General features: G+C 40.4%; 2 protein-coding genes and 1 pseudogene across 2 annotated transcripts; 2 read left to right on the top strand and 1 right to left on the bottom strand.

Annotated features, from left to right (window-relative positions):
• The first annotated feature begins 1,422 nt into the window (after positions 1 to 1,422).
• On the top strand, positions 1,423 to 6,265 carry LOC140927450 (kelch-like protein 12). Its single transcript, XM_073377101.1, has 5 exons — positions 1,423 to 2,435; positions 2,981 to 3,127; positions 4,308 to 4,476; positions 4,982 to 5,116; positions 5,543 to 6,265. The coding sequence occupies exons 1-5, from the start codon at positions 1,493 to 1,495 to the stop codon at positions 5,961 to 5,963; spliced, it is 1,815 nt and encodes a 604-aa protein (XP_073233202.1). The 5' UTR covers positions 1,423 to 1,492; the 3' UTR covers positions 5,964 to 6,265.
• Positions 6,241 to 16,689, bottom strand: LOC140927449 (uncharacterized). Its single transcript, XM_073377100.1, has 13 exons — positions 16,535 to 16,689; positions 16,181 to 16,378; positions 14,351 to 15,128; positions 14,159 to 14,256; positions 13,508 to 13,597; positions 12,966 to 13,049; positions 12,717 to 12,813; positions 12,285 to 12,373; positions 11,003 to 11,105; positions 10,447 to 10,629; positions 8,637 to 8,766; positions 8,282 to 8,361; positions 6,241 to 7,577 (listed from the first exon to the last, which is right to left on the bottom strand). The coding sequence occupies exons 1-13, from the start codon at positions 16,633 to 16,635 to the stop codon at positions 6,465 to 6,467; spliced, it is 3,144 nt and encodes a 1,047-aa protein (XP_073233201.1). The 5' UTR covers positions 16,636 to 16,689; the 3' UTR covers positions 6,241 to 6,464.
• Positions 16,690 to 17,525: 836 nt separating this feature from the next.
• LOC140925101 (uncharacterized) lies at positions 17,526 to 19,157 on the top strand (annotated as a pseudogene).
• The last annotated feature ends 2,290 nt before the right edge of the window (positions 19,158 to 21,447 follow it).

Here is a 21,447-nt window from a genome sequence, read left to right on the forward strand (position 1 = left end):
TGGACAACTACAAGTTTTAAAACCGAGAGTTTACATTCCTTTCGAAACGTTTTACTTTCTGAGGTGAAACAAGGTCGGCCCAGTTTGTTGGTGCAGTTCACAGGTTTTTTTCCTCGCAGTTATCCGGGTATACCGAGTATACGTTTGTGTTTTGGTCAAGCGCATTTCTGGAAGCCCTCCTAAACCCCCTTACGAAATTGTACCTTCCACCATTTACACAAACCACCCGGGTGAAAATATTGTGCAGAAACATAAAACTATAAAAACTGACGTTGTGGGGGAAATCAGCTGAAAAGACCAAGAAAGAGTTGAAAAATTGCACGAACCATTTGATTTTCCAACAGGAATTTCCGGTTATTCTACGATGTGAATGATCAGTACCCAAGGGCTTAAAAGCGGAAGTTTACGGCACTGACACCGTTGTTGCCTTCGGCCTTTTTTGGCAAAACTGGTTTGATTCGATACCTCCTTAGATTTTTCGAACCCCTGTTTCCACTTCCCTTGGAGGTTCGAGAAAACGGGATTCGAAAACAGTTTTAAATAAAGCCTGAAATGACTAATAAAGCTAAATTAACATTTATTTCAGATATGGAAGTCATTTTATACAGTTTTCTGTGTTATACTGTTGGAAATTTTTTATAATTTATTTATGGATATACATGAAAATTGGTGTGCGATCGCGTATATTCTGATATATGCCACGTATTAAGTGGCTGACCACTTGGTAAAGGCTAGGAAAAGGGAAGTAATATTCAGTGATCTTCGCGTTTAATGTCTAGTGTTATAAGTAATGGTCAAGTCACTGTCCTTTAATTCTGGTCCGTGATTCAGACAGAAGATGGATAACATCAACCCCATAAGGGTTAAGTGAAATTTCAAAACAAACTCCTCTCAGTCCAGAAACCCGTCACTAAAACTCATAAAATACTATCAAGCTTATACTTAGAGAATTGTCGTGAGAACAATCGTCCATTGCTGTCACTAGTAAAAGTCTTTTCACAATTCAGAGCCGCAGTAGAAGTTGCCCGGGCGTTTGTCGTTAATTTCACTTGGTCAGCGGTTATTACGCCTCTCGAACGATTTGAATACCGCAATCTTCGAACCCAGATCTCTCAAGGTAAAGCGGACTGGAGTGCGATTGGAAACGAGATCGTTACATCTGTCTACTTCACTTCATTGCGCGTGCACACTAAAGAAGCGCGTGCCTTAAAAAAGTCCTTGTTTGGCGCATTACGATTAACCAAAGACTGAGGATGAATTTTTCAAAGGTGGGAAATGTATGTTTGTTATAACTGATACTTTTAAATCAATAAATTGTTTAATTATAATCAATTAGGTGAATTAGCTACAGATATGCAACGGTGATGACGCACCGGCTCTTGCCTCTGATAATTAGAATTCTACGTCATAATGGAGAAATTCGCCGAAGAAAATCTGTTTTAAACTGTTTATTCGGTATAAAGATGTAGCCCATGTGTGGGAAGAGCTTTGAATGCGGTCGAAAAGGGGATCGTATCTGAAACGAAGCTTAAAAAGAAAATTCGCCATGGATGATAGTTTTGTGTTTTCGGATGAAAAGTACTCTAAAGACGTCCTGAAGAGATTGAGCGGGCTTCAAAAGCAGGGTATCATGTGCGATGTAACGATCAAAATCGAGGAGGAAGAATTTCACGCCCACAGGAATATTCTTTCTGCATGTTCCGACTACTTTTTCGCCATGTTCAACGGAAATATGAAAGAGCGACACGAACGTGAGATCTCGATAAGTGGCGTCGACAAAGAGAGTATGAAGATGATTATAGGTTTTATATACACAGGAGAAATCACGTTGGACTGGAATAACGTTGAGCCTGTCCTACAAAGCGCAAACCTGATGCTCGTACAATCTGTAAAAGACGCGTGTTCTCGTTTTCTTGAAAGCAGGCTCGACGTCAAAAACTGCATCGGTATTCAAGGCCTAGCGGAAGCATACGCATGCCATAAACTTTGGACGATAACTAACAACTTTATTTTTCAAAATTTTTCACACGTAGCCGAGAGTGAAGAATTTATGAACTTGGACGAGAAACAACTCGAGGTTTTGTTGCAGAGCGACGACATTTCCGTGGAAAGTGAGGAAAAAGTTTACGAAGCTCTCCTTGGCTGGATAAACTACGACCCAGAGAACAGACGGGAATTTTTTCCGAGCTTGATGGAATTTATTCGTCTCCCCCTCGTGTCACCGTACTACCTAGTCGACGTTGTCGAAAGCGAGGAGCTATTTAACACTTCTGAGCGTTGCAAGGAGCTTCTTCTAGAAGCGCAACATTACCACTTGTTGCCGGACCGACGCCAGCTTCTTGACAGCTCACGAACAAAGCCACGAAACTATGAACGATTTCAAGAGATCCTCGTTGCCATGGGAGGGAATGGAGACTATCATAATCAGAGTACAGGTCGGAAAAAATGTTAGCACAAGGCCCGTTTACAAGGCGATTTTTGCGGCGATTTCTGAAAAATATAGGCAAATTTCCGACAACAAATCCACTTGAAAATTGCGCCTAAGATCGCAGCCAAAATCGCCAGTGTATACGGGCTCTTTGACTGAGCATCGCAGACTGGACGAAATCAAGAAATTAAACATTATGACCAATCATGACCAATCGCAATAGGCAATGACGATCGATTTGGCAGATCAGATCAGTCAAAGCAAACGCGCGCAACATGGGAAAACCGCGTGCGGACACCTCGTTTGGTTTTGATTTTACCAGCCAAACATAACAATGGGAAAAACAACGAAAACAACAACATCAAAATTACTTCGCCCGATCGGCCAGGCTACTTTCTGAGATACACAGTGACAATTCTGAAACAAATTGTCCGTCATTCAGATGTGGTTAAAATGGCTTTGATACTTTAGACGAATAGTACGCGTAGTTAATGTTGAAGTTTATTTATTTATGCACTTTAATTGTAACAAGCTCTCTGTGTTTTCTTTCAGTTTATGGATTCAATGTTGTGACTCAACTCTGGTCAGATCTTCCAAGATTCTCAAAGGATCGTGGTTACCATGGTATAGCCAGTTTTGGGGGACAGCTTGTTGTTACTGGAGGTTATTCCAACATTAACTCTGAGACACTCGACTTAGGTATTAAATTACATTATACTCTAATCGCAGTGAGACGATTATAAAACATTTTGTTGCTAATCTAAATAATCATAAAACACAGAATAGGAGCGGACATCTCGTTTATTGATGCACAAAATGAAGCGAGCGTAGAGCATTACAAAAAACAGCGTTACATGTACAGTTCTATAAACTGAGGGGCAACTACAACACTAACTAACACAAAAAATTACGGTTGACAGAGATCTCTCGAATGGCTCTTGCATAGCTTAACAAACCTTAAATGGGTCTACTAGTCCCTTGAGACACCTTACAAGCTCGCCTTGAATACTTCTGCAGTTATTATATATCGTAGTATACATACTCTTGTGAAAGAAATGAAATGTTACGAAATATATTAGTGCTAAACCACAAAGCAGAATGGAAGCCACTACTCAGTTTGTTTTTGCCCCCTTTGATACGGAATTTTGTGTTTTTGCTAACTGAGTATGTAAACCGTATCGAACTACCTGTGATAAGCAAAAAATTTACCAACGGATTGGAAAGGTAGTTTTGAACTTCAGGAGCCTTTATTTGGGAACCTTACTGCCAGTTCTAGCCTGAGAAAATAGCCGACATTTCGCGACGCCACCACTAATTTCCCCGCGCAGGAGCCGATGCTCCTGCCCCGCGAAATGACGTCTGAGAATAAAGCGCAGAAATTCCATACTGATGAAGTGTCACTATCCAGATCTGGGAAATGCTTTTGATCGGTTGAAGCAAATTTTCAGCCAATCAGAAGCACTTCCCAAATCTGGGTAGTGACACGTCATCAGTATGGAATTTCTGCGCTCGTTTCTGAGACGTCATTTCGCGGGGAAACCAGTGGTGGCGTCGCGAAATGTCGGCTGTTTTCTCAGGCTAGATCTGGCAGTTAGGATCGAATTTCAATCCTTCAAGACCAATAGCGGAATCGCCGTTTAACCGCCACACCATTTATAATAGCATTGGAAATACACTAGGGGTGCCTATTATTGTTCTTGGGAATGAGGGTGTGGAGCTACTGAGGGGGGAGGGATGAGGAGAGGAGAGCGAGTGTTGTAAAGGAGTGGGCTTCTACCTTAGTGTCCAGTAATATTAAGGCTTGAGAAAGTGAGTGTTGTTTTGGGGAGATCATAAGCAACAATATTTAGAATCAATTTTATGTATCCTTTCGTTTAAGCCCAAAGTTACGATGTGCGTCAAAGGGAATGGCATAACATGCCAAATATGCTTGGGAGGAGAAGCAAACATGGATCGGTGGAGATTGACGGTCATGTTTACGTAGTTGGCGGATTTGACGGACAGACTACTTTAAATTCCATGGAATCTTTCGGTCTTCAGACCACCAGGTAACGAAATCATAAGAGACAACATTTATCAGGGCTGTCATTAAGAGGTGGGGGCAGGGGAATTCCCCCGGCTACTAAGAACATGCCCCCCCCCCCCCCCCAGCTACTTTCATAGGAAAACAGAAGAAAAAGAGAACCAAAAGAAATCCCTAGCTGGTTTAATTCTCCGCCTACTTTTTGTGTTTACCCGGCAACTCGAAATCTTAGTGACAGCCCTGATATTTATCCCTTTCCAGCTTTGCAAAACTTACCAAACCTAAAATTCACAAAGTAATTGTTATCAAAGGATTTCGATAGACTCAAAAGTTAGAAATGCTTTACATGATCTCATTTATTGATCTTGACCCAAAACGGTTTATAAAGTAAGGTCATTGGAAGAGAATATAGGCATTGTCCAGCGTTCTACGGCTGAGATGAATAAACAAGGGATAAGCACTCGGGCCTGGAGTGGTCAACTATGAACAACTCGTCCTAAAGTAAGGCTCATTTTCCACTTTCGCCTTAGGTGGCGAGTCAGAGCTCCCATGCCAACGAGAAGAAGATGTATATGTGCCGTGGCTCATGGAAAGAACATTTATGTCATCGGTGGACACGATGGATCAAGTATTCTAAATACAATAGAGTGTTACGACGCCGCAAGGTAAGATAAGGTTATTAGATAAGTCAAGTTATTTTAGCTGTTCATCTGATCATGAGTATAAATTATTCACTATATATCATAAGGATATGCCGGACCCGGGGGTCGCGTTACGTTCTTTAACATGTTCAGCGCCGTTTTCCGGGGGAAGCGCGAGAAAAAGAATCTTTCGGAGAAAGAGAAGGGGGCGGTGGGGACAGGTGAGAAAAGTCCTCTCTCCCCTCCCTCCAACTTTATTCTACGCCACCCTATCAGTAAATCGGAGAGTAAAATACTTTAAAACCCCTAATTACTATATAATCTCATACTAAAATCAGGGAAGCTCGATCTCGACATTCTTTACTACTTGTGCTGATAAACTTGATAAGGTCATCCCATCTTATTAAGTGAAATTAATGCTGCTGCTATTTATCAATCTTTGTTTTACAGGGACACTTGGAGTTCCACAGAGGTACAGCCTATGCGCGACAGGCGTTCCTTCCCAAGCGCAGTTGTTGCAGACGATGAAATGTACGTCTTGGGGGGTTACGACGGCAACGATACGCTTCGATCTGTGGAGTGCTACAACTTCAACACGCAAGAATGGACCCAGGTCCCTCCCATGAACACCCCAAGATCCAACGCGGGCGCATGCGTATTTAACAATAAAATCTACCTCGTAGGAGGCTGGGACGGGATCAGTTTAAACTCCGTGGAGAGCTTCGACATCGCGACTCGGGTGTGGCAGCGAATGCCTTCCCTTCCTCGACCCACAACTGGTGTACGATGCTGTTTTTTATCCTTCCAGTCTACGAACGAACAAAAGCCCAAGAGCAGAGCAAGTCGCGGGCACATGTGTATTATCTGCTAATGGGTTTAAGCGTGTGTTTGGCTTTGAAAATGCTCTTAAATTAAAATATACTTTTATGGTCTTGTTATCAATGCCTCACACGTTCGTTTGTAGACTGAAGGGTTATCTCTCTTTTCTCTTCCAAAAACTGAAATTAGCGTTCACAAGACATTAGCTGTAAAACGATTAGCTATCCACAAATTATTTTTGCCGGATTGATTGTGACTGGTTTGGAACGTCCGGCGTGTTTCGTGATTGTATCGTAAAAAAGGACATTGAAGTAACTCAACTTCAGGAATACAATAAAGTTAATAAATACAACACTTGGTTGACTTTTAATTTACAGCTATATTATGAATTGGTCATCCACTTTCAGTTAAATACACTTAAATCCATATTACACTTTGCAAAATCTGGCTTTATAATTTTTAAAGAAAACAAATCCCAAAGCAAAAGTACGCTCGAAGAAAAACGGAAATCGAAACGTCATTCCTTTTTGCTAACCCAAAGCACAAGTTAGTCTTACTCAAGTGAATCACTGAACTTAGCCTCACCGGGAGAGTCATCAGTGCACAATGAATTCGAACTAAGCCCATCGGTTCCGTCATTTAAGGGTAACAAATTCTCCTCAGGGTTCTCTTTGCTTACGGATTCTGCAAAGGACTCTTCTGTGAGCGACCTGTTGGCCCGCGTATCACTTGACCACTCTGAAGGACTTATACTGGAGTTTTCATGACTGCAATTCTCATGCATTGTTTGTAGTTCGCTAGCATTTTGTTCGCACGAGTGACTGGTTTCGCTCAGTTTAGGAACACTGCCGTCTTCAGCCACTTCTTGTGTCGTTGAACTTCTCTCCTCGAGAAGTTTCTCCAGCAGCGATTCGCTTGAATCACTTGAAGCCAACTCGTTCACTTCGCCAAGACAATGGCGTGAATTCGACAAAGATTGGTCTTGGACGTTTCTTGACGCCTTCTTCATTTTAACACAAGTCCCTTCAACTGAAAGGCGCTTCTCCTTTGAAGAACATTTTAAGAAGCTTCTGTTAGATCCAGCAGTCGACATAGCATGCTTTGAAACTTTTTGTTCCTTTCTCGTTCCTGAGAAGTTTGCAGCGGATGAAGGCCTTCCGTTAGGGTCTTTTCGTTGTAGTGAAGAGCTATTCTTAGCGCTAGAGGTCCTAGTGGGTAATGAGTCCTTCTGATCTGAGCTTCGTGAAGAGAGTTTTTGGTTTAAAGAGGTTGATGATGATAACGTTTTCCTACGGCCTGAGGCAGTAGAGTTGCGACCAGAAAGCGGTCTTTTGACCGTCATAGGATTTTGAGAAAATGAAGTAGACTTTATAGAGCTTCCAAACGCTACAGTGGCTCTGGTCGATGAAGGCCTTTTTTGAGAAACACCACTGTACGCTGAAAACATTTTACCTAAGTCCGATGTTTTATCACCGTGTGAAGACGCGGCTCGAGCCGATGAGGGTCTTTTATTCGTAAGTGAAAGGCCGCCAGTCGCACAGTTGCCGACTTTGCCCGTGGAGGGCCTTGGAGGATTAGTTGCGGAACTTCCTCTCCCCATTATTCTTGTGCGGGAATCAAGGCCAACTCTTTGGGAAGGTTTTGTAGTTGCTGGCCTGCTTGAGGGCTGTCAGAAAGGGGAAAATAAAATGAAATACAGCCCATGTGTCAATGTATTACTATATATTTATCCACGACTACGAGACGGAAATGGGTGTGCAGCTCGAACTGTGAGCATGAGTGTTTATTGCCGTCCGAATAGCATCATAACTAAAGAATGATATACAAATATTCCTAAATAAAGTCATTCAGGCTAGCCTAGTTACGAAAACCCAAAAAGCCAATGGAAAAAATTGTGTGTGGCCCTGCGATGGACTAACACTCCATCCAGGGGGAGTAGAAATACTCGTTGGTGTTTTATTCCACAGAAACAAGGTTGACTGAGCTTCAGACGTGTGGGCTTCATATTGGCTCATATTCGCCTTTGTTTTTTTACCTTTACTGGAGACGAAACCGCCTTTCTAAGTGGTCATCCGAGCTACGCAAAGGACTAGTTATTTTTCAAAACCTTCTTCCTCAACTATACTTTAGCCCAGAAAAATTAGTCAGGCGCTTGGGATCGAAATTGGGACCTCCGCCCTGACCAGCGCTCAAGACCACTACTCTACAACCTGAACTAAACCAGACCCATTGCGGGAATATAAACAACCTACCTGGAAAAAGTCCTATCGATTATAGTGTACTACTGAGCGTACTATAAAAGCATATCAGCTAACAAGTAAGACAATTAATAAACTAGCAGTATCAAAACTTTGTATCAGGGAATCTTACCGGCACCGAGTTTCGCCTAACAGTATCCTTTTGAGCTCCACGCCGATTCCCTGAGTCAGTGAGGCCACTGAACACAGCCCCTATAGAAAAATTGTAAAGTGAAATACAAAGCCTAGAAAACACCCGACCGAAATGTTAAATTTAGAGTTCGGTCAACCTAAAGCCTCCTGAAGGCTTGAATGCATTAAGCACGCCCAAGATGCCCAAAAGAAAAGGAGAGAGAGAGAGAGGATAAAAAAACTGAGACTTCTGGCAAGCTGGGTCGAAATCCGTCCAATAAACCCCGCAAGGGTATGTTAAATCAAGGGTTCAGCGTTCCTACCAACTTCTTTCATCGCTCGAGGTTAATTATTACCTTCCTTTATATCTCGTTGAGTAGGAGGCTTCAATCTTTTCCAGCCCTCCGATCGCGTCACTTTAAAGAGGTTACATCTTATGAACTTCATGCAATCGCTGTGTAAACGCACGATCAGGTCGTCTACCTCCTATACCAAACCAAAAACATTTTGAACCATGAAACGGTGCATAAATAGTTACTCTGGCGATCAAACTACTAGGATTTATTTACCGCTTCTCTTTGACTATTAGTACGAGCAATCTCCGTTATAAGCTTTGGCCACTTTTGTATAGAGCTAACAGTAAGTATATTGTGGTTATATTAGTAACAAGTTCCCATAAGACTAGCTTTGTGCTCTCATCGACAGGTTCTTTCCGAGGAAACTGCCTTATATCTCTTCAGGCCATAGTAAGGCTTGAAGACCCTCTCACAATCTCACTTCACGCATTTTTCCCGCCTCAAGGGGTCATGGGAAAGGCGAAAATTAGCTTTTCACGTTTAGCCTTTCCAAGTGCCTTTGCATTTTGAAACCTTTCTTTTGTTCCTTTCCGCGGCAAACAAAAATATGCACGAATACTTTGCATTAAATCTGAAGAAACACCTAGGTACGAATCAGGCATTTTTCTTCCAATTTGCCTCGAAATTGTGTTAAACCATTGCGAAGCAAGTTCTACAAAGCGTTGCCTAGACAAACACTTCATGATATAACTAAGTCTCGCAAAAATTTTTTTTTGTAGCAAGCGTTGCAAGAATTGATTGGACTCGAAGTAGAAACAAGTTGCCTCAACTAAAACGTCGCAAAACATGTAAATCAGGCCCGCAAGAACGTCAAAAAGGCCACAGGATTAACAAAGTAAACTACAAACTCTAGACGTGTATCACTTTTTTTGTCCTTTTTTTTCTTGGCCTGGCTGTGCAGAAAATGCTTCTCACCTCCGAAAGGCTTTCCTTGTCTTCCTCTATGTTCCTTAGGTGAAGGAGCCTTTTTAACTTAAGAATGGCCCTAAGCTGATCACAACAGTTATCAATCGCGAGGTGCTTTTTCACCGCAGAAAGAATCTTCTCTAAAACAGGAATCGACCAGCCTACACCCTGAAATATAAAAAGTACAAGAAGATTGAAAAGCCTGATAAAATCGTTATTTGTAGACGCAGCTTGTACACGATTATAATATACACTTAAACAATTCGTGTACGATAGACCAGAGTAGTAGCGCGTTCTACTTAGGAAATTTATGCTGAAATTATCCCAGAACTACCCGGGTAACAGAGATTTTTCTCGCGCGCGTACACGGGTTGCTTCGGGAAGTCGGTCGGAGCTCGATCATGTTCGGCCAACGCACAAACCAACGAGGAGCGACACTTCACCAAAAACGAAGGCCGCGCATAAAAAGTCGCTGGGGTATACTCTCTAGAAAGGCCTATACGGGAAGGCTCCGCCTGAAAGGGAAACTTGTTTCAGGTTTAAGGTATATGAAGAGCAGAGATTTGTATTAGTTGAAGTCTATGAAAGGGAAGGGAAATCTGTCATTTCACTCTGTTAAAGGACCCAAAGCATTTTATGACCGTGAAAAAGAGATGCAAAGTTCTAAAATAAATATGTGAAGTGGGTATCATTTGTCAATAGAAGGTATACGAAACCGGTCCCATTTCTCTCAAAAATGGTATATAAAAAGGTAAGGGGTTGGACCTCGTAGCGGAGCCTACCCGAATAACAATTTGTTGAGTACCCACCCCCCCCCCCCCCCTTTCCCTCCCGGGTTGGAACCCTGAAACCGTACGCGACAAGCGTGTTCAACGACAAGAAAAAAATATAAGCGGTAATTTACCTTGAGAACTTCATGAAAACTCGTTTCATCGATTAAAGAAAAAAAGTTACTGGAGATGAACAGGAGACATGATTCTTGAATAGAGGTGACAGCTACATGGATAGGCTCAGTCCACTTAACCAGCGGCGTACAGGAAGAAATTCGGTCACAGTGATTCAGTACTTCAATGGCTGAAGAAATAACCTGTAGACAAGTTTGTTTGATGAGTAAAGTTTGGAAAGTCACTGACAGGATTTCAGTAAGAAACTCAGCTCAGGGGATTTTCACAGGAAGTGAATTACGCGGCTCCCTCGCGCGATTTCTGTAGGGAGACTTACACGTAGTAGCCTCCCACATGACGTTCTTGGGGCTTCGTTACGCTTTCTTGCGCACGATTTCCGCTTTCAGTCAGCACAGCTGTTCGCCGGCTGATTATCGTTTAGCAAGAAGGGAGTGTGGAACGCAGTGGTGGTACGCTTACCCGCCTCATCTTTCATACTCTGCTGTTTATTGCTTATCTCCTTTATTCAAGAATCTATCACAGTCTGAAGACATAATGTTTAAAGGACCAACTTACAAAGCCTCCTTCTATTTCCAGCAGCAGCTCTTCTTGAAGGTGCTTAGGCAGTGTAGTAAATCCTTTGGTGGCCAGAACACGATCAAAGTGTTTTGCCATCCATCTCAAAAAAAAAAAAAAAACATTCAGGTGATAACCCTCACTGCTGAGTCAACTTTAGTGAGCGATTTAATATATGAGAAAAAAAACTTGACTCCTTTGCCCGAGCTAACAATGTATGCACATGCACTGATTGTCTGAAACAGTGCTCCCGCATGCTCTGATTATCTTGTCTTGACTGAGTTGACCCGGCTCAGGCGTGGATCCACACCGTTTTTACGGAAATCAATCACATTTTTCATCATAAATATATTTTTAATAATAAAAACACTTTCCAAGATGAAATCTGGCCAATATCCTGTGTGAATGACTCGGAAACCCAGGGAAGGGGACTATAAGGAGTAAAAATCCAAAAAATATCCTGGGGGAGCCCACCCTGTACCCAGCTAGAAGCTTGCGCATTTGGCGCTCATTTAAAGGAATCAGTAGCCTAAGAAAACAGCCGACATTTGGTAATGCTACCACTGGTTTCCCTGCCAAATGACGTCTGAGAAAAGGGGGCAAAAATTCCATACTGATGACGCATCACTGCCCAGATCTGGGTAGTGCTTCTGATTGGTTATGCCATGTGGGAAATTTGATTCAACCAATCAGAAGTACTACCCAGATCTGGTTAGCGACGCGTCATCAGTATGGAATTTCTGCCCTCGTTTCTCAGACGTCATTTGGCTTGGAAACCAGTGGTAGCTTTGCCAAATGTCAGCTGTTTTCTGAGGCTAGGAAATCAGTCAGTATTTATCCTAGATCGGCGTCTGTGTCTTGGCATCACAAAGTCTTTTTATGGAGAAAAGTTGGCCTCAGCTACAAAGGTGACCCTATCATTAGAAAAGGGTGACCCCGCTACGCTGGTCGCCCCTCTATCTGAGCCAGCTTTTAGTCTCTCATGTCAACGATTTGCCACATTTTGTTTAAAATATTGGATCACCCAGGGTAGCTAGGGGAGGCTGGTGACCATTCTATGCAGGACAACTTTTCTCCATATAAATGGGGCTAGTAAGACAGAAACAGAGTTGCATGATGACAAAAAGGAAGGCTACATAGGAAAAAATGCCATGCAACATGATGTCGGAATTAACCAAGCTTTTTGCTAGTTATGAAGTTGCCAGAGGCAGTAAAATAAAAAAACAAAATTATTTCTCTGGTAGAAGAAAAACATCACTTTAATATCACAAAATTACCATACTTGATGCAAGATTTCTTGAGTTCAGTGAGATTGAAGAGTTCTGATACTTCTAAACACTCAGAGATGCCTGTTATACATTCACCACAGGGCTGCAGGAAAAAATAAAAAGCTCCGAATATCAAAATAAAGAAACATGTATTGCAGTTTACATTACTTAGACGTGAAGCAAGAAAATGCTATAATGGTTCCGTTTTGTTGGCAGTTAACAGCATTTTAGTGGAAGTATGGCCAAAAAGGGAATTAGACTTGACTGCTTTCCTCTTTGAATTTTTTGACCTGCATGCTTCTTACATGGGCCATAAATCCAAGAGGAAAATTACTAGTGTATAACTTACGGTACAAACCAGGAATGCATTGAGCAAGAATATTATGAATAAGAGCTGTAGATGGACAAGAAAATACACTGCTTAATATTGTACTTGACACCCTTACCTTATGAAACAAATGACATTTTTCAATTCTTAAATTGCAAACTATGATTTCTTTCAGCCCATCCAGGTTGTACATATCAACTAGGGATAATGTGTCACTGCAAAAATACATAATTACCTTTAAATTTGTTGCCATATTATGATGATGATAATAATAATCATCATCATCATCATCTATAAAAATAATGACTAAATTATTTAATGTACTCTCAATGTTATTATGAAGAATTATATGAGCAGATTAACTCACCACATAACTGCCAAATCACTACTAATGTTAGTTGTTCCTCCATACATGTACTTAAGCACAGTCATGAAGCCATCATAGTTCACTCTTAAATAAATAAACAGTCAAGACAATAAAATTTGAAAATTAGTCAGTGAAAATTTTGTAATTTTGTACTTTGTCTACCCGCCGAGCACTTTTAGAACTTGTTGAAACGTGTCAGTTCGTTCTACATCGAAATGGAATTTGGGAACACCAGAGTACCTGGAGAATAACCTTTCAGAGCAAGGTAAAGAACCAAAAACAAACTCAACCCACATATGGCATTGACACCAGGATTCTAACTATATTTAATAATAAAATCAGTTTCTAAGGTAATGTAAAAGTGCAGTTAATTTTTTATTTCAGTTAATTTTTGTTTTTCCTTTGTTTTAAATTCATTAGCACACATAATGGATAAATGAAAATTAACTGAAATAAAAAATTACAACAACATATATGATTATGCGTCTACTTTTAAAAGAGTCAATATTTAAACAGTTCTTGGTCAAACTGTACATACTCACCCAATCAAAGGAATCTCATTAGTTTTTCCTTCAACCCAATTCCCATGCAACATGGCTGAGAAGTAACTGGAACGTGCACAGAGAATGGCTCTACAATTCAACATCAAATATACAATTAAGGATTAACTGTGTAATTACATAGTTTGCCTTAGAATGGGAATTTAGTTTCCCCTTCAGACATTCTGCTGGCACCATAAACTAAATAATTATTATTTATTATTATTGCAGGCAGCAAAATGTTTGCCAGCCACAACCATTAATAAATAATAAACAAATGAAGAAACACAAATGTTTTAGAGGTAGCACATCCACACAGTGGTTCTCTGTCTACCTGATTCCTGGTCAACTCGGAATTTTGAAATGTTGGTTTTTGAGGAGAGGGGAAAATCGTAGTACACAGAGAAAACCATTTAGAGCAAGGGAAAACCTCCCCCCCCCCCCCCCCCCAAAAAAAAAAGGTTAAATAAAAAAATTAATCAATCAATTATTGATAAATTGATTGATTAATTGAATAATATTTATGCTAGCTTGCAACAAGGATTAGGTATAACACCAAACCTGGAATATTACTTTTTCCAAAACTGAAAAGATTTCAGAAGGACAATATATTATGTAAAGCGGTCTGATAAGTATGGCTGCAGCAGCACTTACTTGTGTGCTTTTACCTTGCCTCCATTTATCACAAATGTAACATCAGACCCTGCATCACTGATTAACAATCGCAGCAAATCCCGGCCAATACTGCAGCACTACAGATTAAGGGAAAAAACATAAATTTGATTATCGGGTTGTAAAAAAGAAGAAACAAGGAACCAAGAATAAATTTTGGCAAATTGTTCTAACCTCTGAATTTATATCTCCCTTGAAGACTTCCCTTGTTGATGAATGATTCAGTTCTAGCTTACCATATCCTTGATTGGATTGAAGATAATTTTCATTGTCTTCATTCTGGACAATATTGTGTTTCTTAACCAGATTGCCATTAGAAATCGGTGTACTGCATGCACTGTTAATTTTGTCTACACTGCTTAAAGTCTGAACCAGCTGGCAGCCTAAATCATTAGTATGGTCCTCACTACCATGATCAACCAAGTCATTATAGCACTGATTTGTGCAGTCCACTTGTAAAGGAGAACCTCCAACTGGATCAGCAATATTGTTGTTATCGTTACTTGTAATTATTAAAGATGAACAGCCAGAATTAACATTGAAGTGGTTAGCATTTACTGTAGTTTCACAGGAAGAACTACATTGAAATGGTCTGCTAAGAACAATGTCAGCACCACTACTACTTGTTTCTGAAGAATCTACTTTTATACCATCAACATCACCAACAATTCCGTCTTTAACAGATGTCTCTACATTGCAATCCAACTGTGCGTTTGTGACATTGACTTGTTCAACAAAATTTTGGGTGGGTGGATCTTGTTTGTAACCAGTAGTCATGCAGCCAAACTGAGTGGAAATTCCACTAATATTATCTTGAGAAACTGCATTGACTTCTGTTTGCTCATTTACACAAGTAACATATTCTTGCTGATCTGAGTCTGCTGTTATCTGCTTTCTCCATGGATAGCTGGATTCCTTGTAGTCTTTAAAATCATCATCAGTGTAGCAAGACCTTTAGAAACAACAGTATTAGATGGTACACAATTACATCAGTTTGATTATGCATGGACAAATTTCTGGACAGGTAGATTTGAATGGAACCCAATTTTCACCAAGGTCGATAGTCATGTAGCACAGTGAAAATACCAGTGTTGGGGTGTAGTGATTGTAAAAGTGTCAACAATTCAAAACGCATGTAATTTCAATTATTCAACATTCCTATGATAGTTCCTAGTATATTCTGATATCTGAGAATAAGGTGTATACAATTATTTTTTCGGGTTGGGTGGAGGGCAGGGAGGTGCACTCAATGCAGACAATAGGAAATATTTAAGAAAAAGCAAAATAGAGCCTTCCAAGGTGAGTTCCTGCATGACTGATATAGGCCAAAGATCTTGTCTTAAATTTACTACACCTTACGAGTCTAATTTTATGTGCAGCCTTCTGTGGAGCAGCTAGAAGCTGAATCCAGCAGGGACAAAAGAACTTCAGGATGAAGGAAGGCTGAGAGTGGGTAGCTACTTTTCTAACAAGCATGGTAAGTAGCAGACTGTTTTTTAGCACATCGCAATATCATTATCTCAGCGATACTGTAAAGATGACCCTTTTCCAGGCGCATAAGCAAAGACGCAGAGCTGTCAACTCTCCCAGATAATCCGAGAGACTCCAGATTTTTAACTGTTTCTCCCTGTCCCCAGACTGGAGTCTGAAATCTCCTGGATAATCGCCAAAGTTTGAAATTTCTTGTAGAATCGACTTTCTGACAATATTATTTCAAAATTGCGTTGTTCGAGCTATTTTACTGTTAACAACGAACGTTTCCTCACAAACTCTGGTATGCCATTGTAATATAAGCAATAATGTGATTGGTGGGAAGTAAGCTAATTAGGTCAAATGTTACAATATTCCAACAATATTTTTTTCGCGCGTTTATTTCCACAAAAGACGTCATGTGCCGTTTGCATTATAACGTAATTTATCATCCCTCCCGCACCAATTCTCAATATTTGAAGACGTGGGGGGTTGACAGCGCTTAAGACGTGGCTTTAGGTCATTAATCATTACCTTAGAAATGCCTCGAATTCAGCAGCTTCTAATCCATTTATTTGGACGCAAGTTTGGACAGACGCCGGCGAAGTATGGTTTGGAAGAAAACGTCGACAGAAACATGGTGCTCTGGCTCTAAGAACAACTGAGTGAGCTTGAAATTCTACATTCTTTACAATGAATAACACGTCGCTGAAAGTTGTATCTCCAAACAACCTATATAATTCCAGTAGAAAAAAAGGATTTACGATACAGTAAAACACCAAAAAACAAACAGAAAACCACTCAAGCTTAACCCTGTAGCCAGCGGCGCATATCGTGCCAATGCAAGTTACGAAATTTATGTGAGCTAATTCATTGATTTAAGTCAACCTGCATAAATCTGCCACCAGATCTTGTTTAGCAACGTCTCTAAGTCTTTCTCTTGCATTCTGTTCTCTCTCCTTAAAAGCTTTACTCTTCGCAAACGACATGAAGCAACATCATACATTACAATTTTACGGAGTCAGCTTTTTGAATAACGCTATTTTCTGCCAGGCGTTCCTACCTAGCAAAAAAATCGATCCAGTCTCTCTCTTTTACTGTCTGTCAAAGCAGCTGTTTTTTAGACTTTTCTACATATTCTTTATTTACTGTTGCTGAAGTCGTTGCAATATTACCGTCCGTCCAGTCCTTCGATCGTTTTCTTTTGAAGATATATTGTGGCATTGTGGCAAGTAAGAGGTGAGTGTATTTGTTCTCCAAAACTCCTAGATAAGGCATGGCCAGTCCGCGAAGTTGATCTGTCGCGAACGATGATTATTAAGCTCTGCGGACCATTGTTAACTATGTGCGGACGGATCGCTATATGAAGCTAACGGAGGCAAAATGTAAGCTTAGGGTAGTCTTTTAACGCTTAATGATATTTACTTAAAGCTGTAGTCGAACGAAGTTATTAATTAACTCTAACTTAAAAAAAAAGGTCATTTTGTTGCAAAGTTTATCTGATGTGTGGTTTCTCCTTTTAATTCTCTCTCCGTTCTCTTTGACGGGTATTTCTCTTATCTGCAATAGCAAATTTTTAATGCCAATTTTCGGAGAAAATTTCAGTTTTTATAACCACTATCAAGTAACGACAAGAGAGAATTCTCGGCTTGACTCTCTTGGTAACGACCATGGAGCATGAAAACGATATGTATACACCGTATTCACAAATGGCGGACGCGCGGGAAAAAACTGGTACCTAATCATGAAAACGAGGCGTTGGAGGATAACAAACACAAATTTCTCACTGATAGCACAGTTTTAGTCAACTTACAGAGCGGTGATTTCTTCTTTTTACAACGTTTCGGCAGACTTTTTTTACTGTAACAGGTTTCTTAGGATGTGGTCAAGTTCTAAAGTTTACTGTTGTGTTCCCCTTTGCAACCAAACGGGCCGCGTAGATCCGCAAGGAAACAGAGTGGGATTTTTTACTTTTCCGAAGGATCCAAACATTCGCCAGCAATGGCTACAGAAAATCCGAAGAGATGTTGGCCCTAACTTTTCATTAACGAAAGATACCAAGATCTGCTCGTTACATTTTCGTGAAGAAGAAATAAAAACAGGCATTTCCGGCAAAAAAATGGAATTGGTGAAGGGCACAATTCCTTTGAGGTTTGCGTGGCGTACTTCTCCACGGAAAAGACATTCGCCATTAGACAGAAGTCAAATACCTGAAAAAAGGAAGCAAATGGAGGATTTATCTACATGCAACGAGAATGGATGTGCGGCTGAAGACCTACACAGTGTACCGGTAGCTAGCACGAGCACAGTAGACAGCAGCAGTCTTTCAGACGATGATATGGTTTCAAACAACCTCGAAACTTCTGACCATGAAATTCAAGAAGAGTCACTCGAATCATTGAAAATGCAGCTGCTACATGCCCAGAAAGAGATTGCTTGTTTAAATGAAGATTTATCAAATTTGAAATCACGCTTAGCTAAAACTGAAGCTGAACTGGTGAATTCAGAAAAGGAACTCAAACGTCTATCGCAGGAAAACAATGACCTAAAATCACGTACGTTTTGCATAAACAATCTGTCAGACAACGATTCTATTTCATTTTACACTGGTTTCCCAAACTTAGAGACGTTCAAAGCAACGCTTTCATATCTGAATCCAGGGGAAAATGGTGAAAATATTCGATACTGGCGTTCAATTGATGTGAAAGTAGACGATGAAAGGAAAAGTCAACAAAGGGATTGTAACAAACCTGGGCGAAGAAGAACTCTTCAGCCAGAGGAAGAGTTTTTTCTGGTGTTGTGTCGATTGAGACAGGGATTTAACGAGAAACATTTAGCATTTTTATTTGGCATTTCTCAGCCGACAGTTAGCAGAATTTTTATTTCCTGGATTAACTTTATGTTTCTTCGTTTTGGCAATATAAACATTTGGCCTAGCGGGGAGGAAATTAACAAAACTATGCCTGAAGATTTCAAAGTTAAATATCCAAACACGCGTGTCATCCTAGACTGTACAGAAATAAAATGTCAAATGCCAAGCAGCCTGCTTCTTAACAGCAGATTATTTAGTTCCTACAAGAACCACACTACACTCAAAGGGCTTATTGGGATTGCCCCTTCAGGAGCAATAACATTTACAAGCCAGCTGTATACCGGCAGCATTTCAGACCGAGAAATTGTAGAAAGAAGTGGTATCCTGGACTTACCCTTCAGCGAGGGTGATGATATAATGGCAGACAAAGGTTTTACAATCGAGGACTTGCTTCCTCTGGGTGTTACATTAAATATATCTCCATTTCTTGGCCAAGCAGCTCAGATGTCGCCAGAGGATGTGGTTAAAACACAAGTAATTGCAGCATTACGTATCCATGTGGAGAGAGCTATTAATAAGATCAAAAATTTCCACATTTGGGACAGAGTAACCCCTCTATCTTTATTTCCTGTGATTAATCAAATGTGAGCAGTCTGCACCTTTTTGTGCAATGTCCAGGACCCCATTATAACTGAGTAATACGTACCAATGCCATACCTACCTATGGAAACTGAATTGCCAAAAACAAAAAGAGTGCAAGAGGCCTCATAATAATAATTGACTTATTTAAGAGTACTGTAATAGATAATGTGAGATCTGGAAAGTTTACTGACTTGATATATTGCTTTTGTTTTGTGAGTGCACATGTGAGTTACATTTGACATTGAAATTTAAATGGGACTTGCTGCCAGGGTGTAACAGATTAAAATTAACCTGCTTTTATTTTATGTTTACATGTAGGTGCTGCTCTTAGTTCTTTTAAACGTTAATCATGTCTGACTCACCTACACTTGGCACTTGAAATCCGAAAGTCAATTAACCCTATACAGGGAATACATAATCAGGCAAAAAAACTGACATGGAAGGAATGCTGTAAGTAGTCTATAAGGCCTCAACTATGGCAAACTTAATGAAATGTTCATAATAATAGTAAAGGAGTTTTCTCTCAAGCTCTTGCCAGTACAGCGGGTCAAAGAGGACTCTCTCGATTGATATTCCCTTTTTGGTAAAAATCACAAAATCGCACCATTCAGCACCAGTTATCCCCATTTGCCCTTGGATTTGTGCATAATAGGGATGTGTTACTTTCAATTTACAATTCCCATCAATGTTCTCACAACAAAAACTGGCATCTGAACAAGCATCCAAAGGAGTTACTAGAAACTTCGTTTCTGGACATTTAACTTCTAGTAAGCCAAATGGCTTGCTGCAACCTGCATCAAAAACTTTTCCGTCAGGTGAGCAAGCCAGTACTGGTTCCTTTTTGTACACAACCAGACCGCTTTTGAAAACCTCAACCGGGATTGATCTCTCATTCATATACTTCATATAGGCATGAACTGCTTCGGGCTCGTATTTAATTCCATGTCTCGTATGTCTTGATGTAAAGGGTTTTGGGTTCATAAGCGTGTTAGCGAAAGTCTCGTGATTTCTTTGTCTGTGAGAAATCAAGTGAAAATTCGACGCTGTAAATCTGTATTTACGTTCTGACCTCCACAACTCGCTATTCGCTTGGTCTCTCGTCGCAGCCTCTAATGCGTTGATTTCATCCTCATCAAGGTTAAACTTCTTTACAAATTCATTTTCCTCATCAGGAAGTTCACGTCGCTCACCTTCCCCTTGCTTTCGTAAGGGGAAGGAAGGAAATTGCTCTATTTGTTGATTACGAGGCATGTTACGGGGAACAGCGTCTATGTTAATAGAGACATCAAAATTTGATTCCGTAAATGATAACTGATAACTTGCATAGGAACCAACTGGGCTATTACCAAATTTAGTTTCGGTTAACACATTGTGATTGGCTGCTACGTTCGCTAGCCCCATTTTTGGATTGATACTTCTTAATGTATCTTTGAATTTTGTTTCTTCTGCTTCCTGTACTCTGTCATTTGTTCTCGCTTCATAGAGAAGACACTTTAATCCCTCTTTTTGGGTTTCATTATTGTTCGCCAGCTTTGTTTTTTTCACAACCAGATCCATAACTGGTTGGGGCACAATAGTATCTCCCCTCCCTTTTCGGTGCCATGTTTGTAGTTTTGAAGTGCAAGCTTCTTTACTATTTTGGTCCGCGTCATCATGCAAGTCGAGCGTGCTTTTGCTTTCTTACAGAGAATATTTGCACATTTTAAGCATCAGGGCTAAAGCATGGTTACAATAACCTGTTTTCCCCGCCACGCAAGAACATGTTGACTGAACAACTTCACCTTTTATAATACACAATGCCAGCTGAATGTTATGTGGGGCATCGTTTTTTCTGAAGGAATGGTGACACTTGCAGCGAAAATAGAAATGTTTATCGTCACTGGTACATTCAATGTTTTTAAGGTATTCGTCTTCCAAAAATGTCTTTCCCTTTCTCCAGCTTGTCGGGACGGAATGATTAGTGCTTCCCAAGCGCTTTCCGCTGTTAGAGATGAAACGATCCATCTCAGCTTTCGTAAAAAGTGGCATTTTTTCTAAATTAATTCCCCAGCCATGCTGAGGAAAACTAAAATTATTAGCAGTCGAAAACGTGATAACAGAGCTTGTGGTAGTGTTTGTGGCGGTGTTTGTTGCAGCCGATTCATTTTGCTTTGCGAGTTTTCGTTTCGTGTAAATTAAATCCGGGTCTGGGTCGACAAGAAAACCATCCTTACCCTGATTAATGTATTCTTCAACTCTAAAAATGTAAGAAACATATAATATAAAAAGATAAGCTTTAATTTAGAGTGAAAAAGCGACAATTCAACAATCGAAAATGATGATGGTGGTTTCATACCGCTTTACGAGT

The sequence above is a fragment of the Porites lutea genome, chromosome 2 (assembly GCF_958299795.1).
Source record: "Porites lutea chromosome 2, jaPorLute2.1, whole genome shotgun sequence".
Lineage (NCBI taxonomy): Eukaryota > Metazoa > Cnidaria > Anthozoa > Scleractinia > Poritidae > Porites > Porites lutea.

Excerpts from the sequence above, each read along its gene's own strand:
- LOC140927449 (XM_073377100.1), bottom strand. The coding sequence starts at position 16,635 with ATGTCGTTTGCGAAGAGTAAAGCTTTTAAGGAGAGAGAACAGAATGCA. Across the intron at positions 14,257-14,350 it reads AGGGAGATATAAATTCAGAG|TGCTGCAGTATTGGCCGGGA; the intron begins GTTAGAACAATT and ends CTTAATCTGTAG. Across the intron at positions 8,767-10,446 it reads GTTTTCATGAAGTTCTCAAG|GAGGTAGACGACCTGATCGT; the intron begins GTAAATTACCGC and ends GGTTTGGTATAG.
- LOC140927450 (XM_073377101.1), top strand. The coding sequence starts at position 1,493 with ATGCGGTCGAAAAGGGGATCGTATCTGAAACGAAGCTTAAAAAGAAAA. Across the intron at positions 2,436-2,980 it reads CTATCATAATCAGAGTACAG|TTTATGGATTCAATGTTGTG; the intron begins GTCGGAAAAAAT and ends GTTTTCTTTCAG. Across the intron at positions 4,477-4,981 it reads TTCGGTCTTCAGACCACCAG|GTGGCGAGTCAGAGCTCCCA; the intron begins GTAACGAAATCA and ends CTTTCGCCTTAG.